This window comes from Sinocyclocheilus grahami, unplaced genomic scaffold (genome assembly GCF_001515645.1).
Source record: "Sinocyclocheilus grahami isolate Dianchi unplaced genomic scaffold, SAMN03320097.WGS_v1.1 scaffold497.1, whole genome shotgun sequence".
In the NCBI taxonomy this organism is placed as follows: domain Eukaryota; kingdom Metazoa; phylum Chordata; class Actinopteri; order Cypriniformes; family Cyprinidae; genus Sinocyclocheilus; species Sinocyclocheilus grahami.
In genome coordinates, this window is record NW_015505676.1 from 345,590 (window position 1) to 355,253 (window position 9,664).

At 38.5% G+C, this 9,664-nt stretch overlaps 1 protein-coding gene across 1 annotated transcript; it reads right to left on the minus strand.

The window, feature by feature from the left end:
• Positions 1-1,620: 1,620 nt before the first annotated feature.
• Positions 1,621-7,407, minus strand: LOC107554310 (procollagen C-endopeptidase enhancer 2-like). The gene is made up of 10 exons (XM_016236792.1): positions 7,260-7,407; positions 7,006-7,175; positions 4,516-4,624; positions 4,170-4,428; positions 3,862-3,986; positions 3,445-3,581; positions 2,982-3,322; positions 2,819-2,899; positions 1,996-2,166; positions 1,621-1,897 (listed from the first exon to the last, which is right to left on the minus strand). The coding sequence occupies exons 1-10, from the start codon at positions 7,386-7,388 to the stop codon at positions 1,767-1,769; spliced, it is 1,653 nt and encodes a 550-aa protein (XP_016092278.1). The 5' UTR covers positions 7,389-7,407; the 3' UTR covers positions 1,621-1,766.
• Between the last annotated feature and the right edge of the window lie 2,257 nt (positions 7,408-9,664).

A 9,664-nucleotide genomic window follows, 5' to 3' on the forward strand; every position in this document is an offset into this window, starting at 1 on the left:
TTTCATTTCACAGTGTAAACACAAACCCATTACCCTGACTTCAGATAAGAGATGGCAGAGTGGTCCATTGTCGTCAGAGAGGACACAGAGAGGACAGACAGGATATAAATTCCCTGGTTACCAGACACAGGATGAGAATTAGCTTCATTGTGCCTTTGCAAGTCATTATCCTCTTTAAGTAGGCCTAAGTGACGTCGATGGATGTCTCTAAAGCATCTAATGTTGTGATGATATAGGTCTATAAGAGCTTATTTCTTATGAGTGGAGGTTTACAGGATGCATGTATGAAGCTGACATGTCACATTAGTATTTTAATGGAGAGCTGCTGTAATAAATTGCATTGTTTTGAGTCCTGAGTCTCTGTAAAAATGTCAGCCACTAGATGACACTATAAACCCACAAATTTAGTTTCAGAGAGAAACAGAAAGGCTATAGGATACTTGTAAACTGATTTCCGCTCAGCACTATATAAGGCATAGAAATTTGTAAAAATAAACAGCAAGTAATATGAGTTTTAAACCTCAGTATGCTAAATTGTTGCCGCATGTTAAATATTTGGAGGGAATTGAAGTATCGAATATTGAAGGATTTTTTTATTTTTTTTGTATTTTTTATACAAATAATAAGCATAGCTGATTGTATTTAATTTGTGGAACAGTATTCCTCACAGTAAGCACATAAGTGTTAATAAGGCATAGAAATGTGTAAAAATAAACAGCAAGTAATATGAGTTTTAAACCTCAGTATGCTAAATTGTTGCCGCATGTTAAATATTTGGAGGGAATTGAAGTATCGAATATTGAAGGATTTTTTTTGTATTTTTTATACAAATAATAAGCATAGCTGATTGTATTTAATTTGTGGAACAGTATTCCTCACAGTAAGCACATAAGTGTTATTCTAATAGTATTTATTAATATTTTAAATTAGCTTTTATTTTTGCATTTTCAGTTTTCATTTTATTTTTGGCTTAATTATTTTTTATTTAATTAAGTTTTAGCTATTTTAGTACTCAAATCTATTTATTTCAGTTAGTATTTATTTTATTTTTTAATATTAACCTCAAATGTAGTATTCATAAATGTAATATTTATTTATTCAGTTATTTATCTATACATTTAATAATTATTTAATATTATAAATATTTATAGAATTTAATTTCACCGTCATTTATATCATTCATTTCAATTCAGATTTATTTCAATTCCAGAAATGATTTTTAATAGTTTTAGTTAACAATCACAACAATGAAGCAATGGTATTAAGCTATTCTGTACACAGAAAGCGAGAAGGGAGGAGGAAAAGAAATAAAGAAGTGTTATTATTACCACATCCTTCAGTTTGGTATGCGCTCGTGTTTTAAGTTGGTGTCGATAGTGTATTCTGGACCAAAACCAGCTTTCAATGAACGGAAAAGGCCTATCCCAATAAAACAGCACAGACTAATGTTCAATGCAATAATGTGTTATACAAATCCTGAATTAGAAGAACAAATATATTTTGTGACATCTCTGTGTGTATATGTTGACTCGTATGAAAAATATCTTTACAACTATAAAATGCAGTTCTGAGTTGACAAGTCTGAAATGCACCATAGCTAATTGGAAACTGTGTGTTTAACTTCCTGAGCATTATATTACAATGCCAAAAAATACCTCTTAATATCCAGACAAGTTCTGGGCCGTGGTCTAATCACTGTCCACTGCTTTCATCTAGTGTCTGTGCTCTGAAGGTTTATCGTGCTAACATGGATCTGAGTGATCAGATCAGCATGGCTGGTTGTTGATGTTGGTCAGTATCTTGTGGTGTGGGGCTTTGTACATGGCAGTGAAACTACCAGGAGTGAGAACACCACGGCCTTCCTCATCCACGAGACCCATCAGGATATAGTTTTGACCTAATGAAGAGACAATAAATCAATAATTGGCTGATATGCAAGAAATGAATGTGGAATCGGACACAGGTGTGTATTTATGTGCATATGTAGCCATATACCTCTGCGCAGCAATGGACATTTCTTGCAGGGCATCACAAGTTTGACAGACATGGTTTCTCCAGCTTGGGTGATTGTAAGACTACCAGTCTTATAGGCCTTGATTAAGGACACTGTGGCCTGCATACTTCCACTAGGTCCAGGAATCAATGCTGTCAGCTTACCGGTGATAACTGAAAGTAAGAGAGAGAGACATTAAAATAAACTGAAATAAAGAATCGCTCTTATAGTTCACCCCTAAAAAAATGAAATTCTGTTGTTATTTACGAACCCTCATTATGTTATATTATATTATATTATATTATATTATATTGATAGGAAGGAATAGAGTGTGAAAAAGGAAGAGAGTAAGTAATGGCAGATATTTTGGGGGGTGTACTATCCCTTTAAAACCTACCCTACTATTCAGAAATTTGAGGTCAGTGAGATATTTTTTTAAAGAAATTATTATTTTTATTGAGCAAAGATGCATTAGGTTGATCAAATGTGGCAGTAAAGACAAATTTGTGTTTCAAATAAATTCTGTTCTAAACTTTCTAGAATCCTGATCAAATTAATCAAGGTTTCTGCAAAAATATGACACAGTACAGCTGTTTTTAGCATTAAAAATAGTAGTACATTTTATGAGCAGCAGAAAAGTTTTTCAGAGTAGCTAATAGTTGTTAGCGAAACAAGAAAATACTATTTAAGTCTTTCTAATCAGAAATGTAGTCTGTAATTTAATGCATTACTTGTTGTTTCTTTGTCATTAACTATATCATTTACTTGCGATTTTTGAGTAAAAACCATTTCTACACCAAATTTTCAGTGTAGATAATGACTTACCAAATTCACTAGCACAGAAACTAGTCTTGATGGTTCCATCTCTTTTACATGCCTTTGGACACATTGGATCCGTGCCTGTGGCTGAAAAATGCATTAAACAATGTTATAACAAGTTATAATCAACCATAACCAGCATCATTTGTTACTCTTATCTCTTCCTCACCTGGTCTGGATTCATCTGGCTCTGGTTTACTGACTGGACGTCTCACAGGTTTAATGGGTCTAACGGGTTTGGGTCGTGGCGTTGGCTGTTCAGTAGTGGTCGCAGTTGTGGTTGTAGTTGTTGCTTCTGTTGTAAAGGCCACAGGTTTGACTGGGGTGAGACGGACTCTTGTGGCTGTGGATGACACTCTAGGTCCTGACGCAACATCGGCACCTCCACCTGCAGTTGGAGTATGGAGGCCACGTGGGATGCTAGTGTATGACGCCATGAATCCGTCTGAGGTCACGCTGAGGTCAGATACAAACTGCACTAACAGCGCATTGCTATTGGTAATAATGTTCCTGCAGATGGGACATAAAAAACAGGGACGAATGCAACTGTAAAACATTTTGGTTTAGCTTCAAACATACGATATTCATAATAAAATGGCAGTCAAAGAGATGAATATGATAAGTTAACTGACTGAGGCGCAGTGTCTCCACAGTATTTTCCGATGCGCCTTGAATCGTCTTTCTCTCCTCCGTTAAAGAATGCCACATAGTCAAAGCGGCAGTATGTGTCAGACTCCAAATCAAACTTATCAAACTTCACCTCAATCACCTAAAACACAAATTCCCACATTTAAATTATCAATTTATTTTATTTATTATTTTCTTTTTTCTAAAAAAGGTGTGTGTGTGTGGGGGGGGGTAAAGTAACATAAAGTAACATAACATAATATATTGGAAAATATCCCAGATTCAAGCCATGTTTTTTCTTTGGCTTGTTTCTTATCATTTAATGAACAGGCTGCAAAAAGCATCTGGCGTGCCGCCACCTATTCAGTGTTGAAATATTAACTGAAAACGATCTGTACTGCAGGGTTATGTTTTTTCCTGACCATTTCCGGCTCCACTGTTATAAGCCAAGAACAACTGATGCCAGCTGGATAATTATTCTCCGGCCAATTGGGAGTTTTGATTGTGCCCTGAGACTTTGTGAGCTTCCCGCCACAAAACTGGTGCTCTGAAAAAAAGAAAAAATCATTTCAGAGAGAAGAAAGGCTATTGAGGCTACAAATATTCACTCTCTAATATGCATCAGCTCAAGTCAAAACAAGAAGTTTCCAGAACCAAGTATTTTCTGTCCACACAAAATGCTGACAGAGTCAATAACAACACGTTTAATATTTGATATGTTCGATTTCACCATCCACATGTGGCTTTCCTCCATTGAAGTAGGCCAGGAACCCTCTTCCTCCCGTTCCTGAATCTGATACCATCTCTACCATCATGGTGTTGGATGTGGAAATGAGAGCTCCAGGCCGGAACGTTCCACAGAAACGCCCGAGCTTCTGTACAATGTTAGAGTGTCCATTATACACATCCACATAGTCGTAGCGGCAGAGAGGATCAGCCTCCAGGTCGAAAATCCTGAAGGACAGCATGACTACATTGCCCTCTGGAACCTAGTAGAAAGAGACGGAGCTACTTAAAGGCTTTTATTCCGGGATACGATGTCCCGAGTGTGGAGTGTGAACTCAAAGTGAACTCACTGTGATGTACCAGGTACATTTGCTGTTGGGTTTGTAGAACGATGGGAATCCTTCACTACCCACAAAGCCCGAGTCTCCAACCAGATCACCGCCACAGTTAAACACAGGCCTAGGAGAGCAAGGAAGAGTGAAAGAGAAGGATTTCTGGTGGCTGTGAGGAAATGCTGAATGTGTTTATATTGCACAATAAACACAGCTTTTGAGAGGTGAGTCAAACTCTTGACCAACACATCGTTTGCAGGAGACATAATCTCACAAAGTACAAACAGATGCACACAGATGGACCCACAACTCAAAAACTGAATTATGAGAATATTTTTCCAACCAGAAGCTATTAAAGATACCCGTTTTACAATATTGTAATTATTCAGTACATAAATAAAATGTCAATGTTTACAGCTTTCATTTTATGTGATGCATTTCAGTCAGACAAAATACACTTAAACTAGATTAATGACAGAAACATTTACAAAATCAATAAGAAAGTGCTTTCAAAATTCAATAAAGAACACATCTGACCCGTTTTAAAAGTTGGAAGACTTTTAAAATGAACATAATAATATAATTCACATTCAATTTCAGCTCAACACTGCATAATTAAACACTGGATTTTTGTGTATTACAGCCTTTTTAATAGCACAATATGCATTAGTACATTTTCAGTTATATAAATTAGAATATATTCTTTTTTTTTGTTGATAATTTTATGTAAATTAAAATTTTAACGTTGTCACCCAAATTAAGATAAGTTCATTTATTCAGATACGTTTGTTTTTGTGGCAGAAAAACTGCACAAGTAATATACATTACATTACAGCATAGTTATATTAAAAAGATATTGTCTCTTTTAAGTAGCTTTTAATTAGTGTTGCTACTTTTTTTCTCAAAAGAGCAGTTGGACTTTAGTTTTGTTGTACTTTAAATTATGAGTTTTGCAGGCTATACATTTTCAAAGCTGTTTCACAGAAGCAGACACTTTTTTTCAGCATTTATAACATCACTGGCAGTATTTCAGAGATCACTGATGGCTCAAAATCCTTTTTGAATGTCCTGAAATGTTTTATTGTTTTGATAATATTCGCTGAAGTCTAGAGCAACATATGTTTATAAACTTAAACTCCATGACTGTAAAATAAAACAGAGCTCTGTTGTGATGTAATGGTGCAGGGCCAGAAAACTCAGACGAAAAGCCTGGTCATTATGCAGTCACTCCCACAGACCCCGTCTGAGACAGATTCTCTTCACTCAGCAATGGGGGATGTTTACTGCAAGGTATAATTTCAGTGACCTTTTCAAATATTTACTGTGTTAATAAAAATGACGAAGTAAATAAGACTGATTTGCCATACATTGAAAATTAGGGCTACTTACAAATGTCACAACCCATTAGAAATAAGTTATGTATAAATATATTTCAGTTTTATAAATAATCGGAAACATTTAAAGGGACAGCACACCCAAAAGCTTAAATTTAAAAAAAAAGAGACAAAAATGTAATTGTGTTTTACTTCATGATTGTGAAGCGCCAGATTCTTTGAGGTATTTTTGTCCTTTTTCAGCCTTTTTGTATAACAGGTTTTAAAAGAAGTGCCGTTAAAATGAATATAATCCATCATGCTATAATTAGAACAGACATTGAAATTAAACTCATCTTTGCATAATTAAGCACTGGAATGAATCTCATTATAATTTTTTTAATAGTACATATTCATCAATGCATTTTCAACTCGGTTATATAAATTAAATTAAATTTTATTAAATTAAAAAAAAATGTTATTTAGTATAAACTTTTCTGTTCAAGTTTTAAAAAAAGTTGACATCCTAAAACAACAATTAAAAAAATATGCATTGTTCATTTGACTCAAATAACATATTTGATCCTATTAGCAGGCACGGAAATTTCAGTCATTTCACATCATTATTGTGAAGCACTTTTTTTTAAATAACATTTTTGGAATTTCCATTGAATGGAAGAGAGCAGCACAAACATTCGACAAAATTTCTCCAATGAAGACAAAGTTATACGTACAGAAATTTCCTTTTTCTGCAACTGCAACAGGCTAAATAGCATAAAAAGTTTTCCAGAATTTTTGCCCATAAGGATGTCGGCCAGATCACTCAGTCTAGTCATTATTTAACAAATAATCTTTTTTTTTTTTTTTAGTAAAAGCAATGACACTCCCTGCAAAGGAAAGCTGGACCTGATGCAAAGTGACCTGATTCACCCTGAAAGCACACTAACCCAAAGTATAATCAATATTCCTTAGAATACATACACTGCACACTCCGTGTGTTTAAAGACTCAAAAATGACACTTACAGACATAAACACTTAAAAAGCTGTAAAAGTGCAAGCTAGCAAGTTCAAACAGCTGCTGCAGTAGAAACTCATGGGGGTTTGTAAAAAAAAAAAAAAAGGTTATTTATAGCTGCAAAGAGCTGTTTTGACATGCACGCTTATCTCATCCTCATCCACAGCCCTACCGCACACCTGGTGTAGTTGGTGGTTTGACACAAGACCCCTCCAAAACTCAGAGACAGAAGAATCCCCAAACTCCACAAAGCAGTCAGACGCTCCATATTTCTCAGCACTGAGATCCACATGCAGACACAGCCACGGGACACATGACACAGAGAGGAGGAGGTTTGGAGGGAGGGATGCTGAGGAAAGAGTAGAAGGAGTGGAAAAGTGACGCTATGGGGGAGACTAGCAAGGAGAGGCTTTAATTAGAGCCAGATGTTCACCTTGGATTGAATAACAGCCTCATTGACTTTGGCCAAAGGGAGGAATGCTGCATCAACAAAAGCAGGAAAGGAAAAGAAACAAATGCAATGCAAACTCTGTGTGCGGCAGCCGTTGAAAATGAAAGCCATTCTGTTTGATTAAACTAGGTTGAATTAGTCAGTCTTTCAAGGGAAACTCTCCATGCTGCTCAGGATGTCAGGTTTTAGGTGTGATCTGCAGGCTGCACCATTTGTTATCAGGAAGCGCCTGAGGTGTCACAACCTCTCTCACTTTTGCAGAGATCAAGGGGTGGGGTTTAATACTCCAATTACCTCTCCTAATATATTTTATTATCTCAACTGGTAAAATTCTAATAACTGCAGCTAAAGAAAGTCCCACAGTTCAAATGTTCATAGTCAGTTGTAAGTGTTATAGTGGGAGTATCTGGTATTCTCATTCTAGAGGACATATGAAATTACACAAATATAAAATGGAAGTCTGTTTCCGCCGCCAAGTAAAAAAAAAGGTGAATGTGACCTTATATCTCACAATTGCAACTTATAATTTTGACTTTCATTTTTATTTGTATTTAATTTTTTTACTCTAAGGCAGAAACTAGCTTTTATTTAGGAAATAAAAATTAATTTTGCAGTAAGACCAGCAACATGCATTGCTGAATTGAATTAGCTTTATATATATACAGCGGTGGTACAGGAGCTGTGGCGACGGGACGTGACGTCTCCGTTCCCTCCTTCAGGGAACGAGGGTTACCATATGTAACCGAGACGTTCCCTTTCAGTCGGTCACTCTCGACGTCACGTCGGATGACCGACGAAATTGGGATCCTACCAAAAGGCCACAGTCCTGTGGAAGCCACCTACGCCCTTACTTTTTGGCGTAGGCCAGGGCTTGCACAAGTGGACCAGCTACTGCTGCTATGGCACTACCCACTGAGTAAGACTGGATAACACTGGGAAAACGTACCCGTTCTACTTGGAACAGGGACGTTACGGAAGCTCCAACCTTCCCGAAGGAGGTTTCGGAAGCAATAACCCTAACCCTAACACATATGAACATTCCTTAGGTGCATATGGAAGAATGGAGGTGATTGAACCCTCTTGGAATGGCAGAAGTCTGCCGGGGAAACACGGGCTACAGGGACAGCCCGGAGGGCAGGACCTCGTACTGATATGCTCGTCCTTCAGACGTGAACCACAGCAATGGTCTGTGGTGTGGAAGAGTCGACACAAAGATATACCTGATGGCCTCAGTCTGCTTTGGTCAGCGGAGAACTGCTGGGCAAGTTCTCCACCGTGTCGCCGCAAAGGCCGGCCTGGGACACAAGGGCGTTCAAGAATCAGGTCTTGCCGTCTCGCGCATGTCACCAGTCACAGCCAGAAATGGCGCTCCTGGACCACCATAGTGGACATCGCACGACCCAGAGACCGCGCCGTAACCTTCGTTGTTCGTGGCGCGAGGTCCGCCGCGGTGCGGAGTTCCCTGCGAACTTCCGGGTCATGACCACCCTCATGCAAATCCCTCAGTGCCTTGGCCTGGTGCACTTGCAATCACGCCGTAGCGTGTAAGGCGGAGGCAGCTTCTCCACAGGTCATATAAGCATCGCTGGCCATTCGAGTACCTACAGACCCGAGAGGGGAGGCACGGTTCTCCCTGCCGGTTGGAGGCGGTATTAGGACACAACTGCATCGCAACCGACCGCTCCACCGGGGGGACCCTTGTAACCCCCTAGCTGCCCCACCATCGAGGGTGGTGAGGGAGGAGGAGAGGTTAAGAGTGAGGAGGAAGTGATCTGAGGTGTGCAATGGAGTAACCAGTACATGATCAGTGGAGCAGTGTCCTGTGAAAATAAGGTCCAGCTGGTTGCCTGATTTGTGAGTAGTCTTAGTTAACACTCGCTTGAGATCAAAAGAGGCAAGCAGAGTGTGGGAGTCTGCAGCCTGAGGTTTATCTAGGTGGATGTTGAAGTTTCCAAGCGTAACTGGGGGAGTACCATCCTCAGGAAAGGTTGAGAGCAGCACATAAAATTCATCCAAGAAGTTACCTTGTGGTCCTGGGGGTAGATAAACAACTACAAAATGGATTTTAAAAGGGTGGGTAATAGTGACTGAATGTGATTCAAAGGAGCTGTTAATACCCAGAGAAGGTAAAGGAATACATTTCCAATCATTAGAGATAAGCAGACCAGAGATAAGCAGACCTCCACCTCTTCCAGTCAGACGGGAAGTGTGGGAAAATGAGAAATTATTGGAGAGTGCTGCAGGAGTAGCAGTGTCCTCTGGTTTGATCCACGTCTCTGTCAGGGCCATGAGGTTTAGTCTTGAATGACTAGTAATAGATGTAATGAAATCTGCTTTGTTTACTGCAGACTGACAATTCCAGAGACCAATAGAAAAAGAAAGTAGTG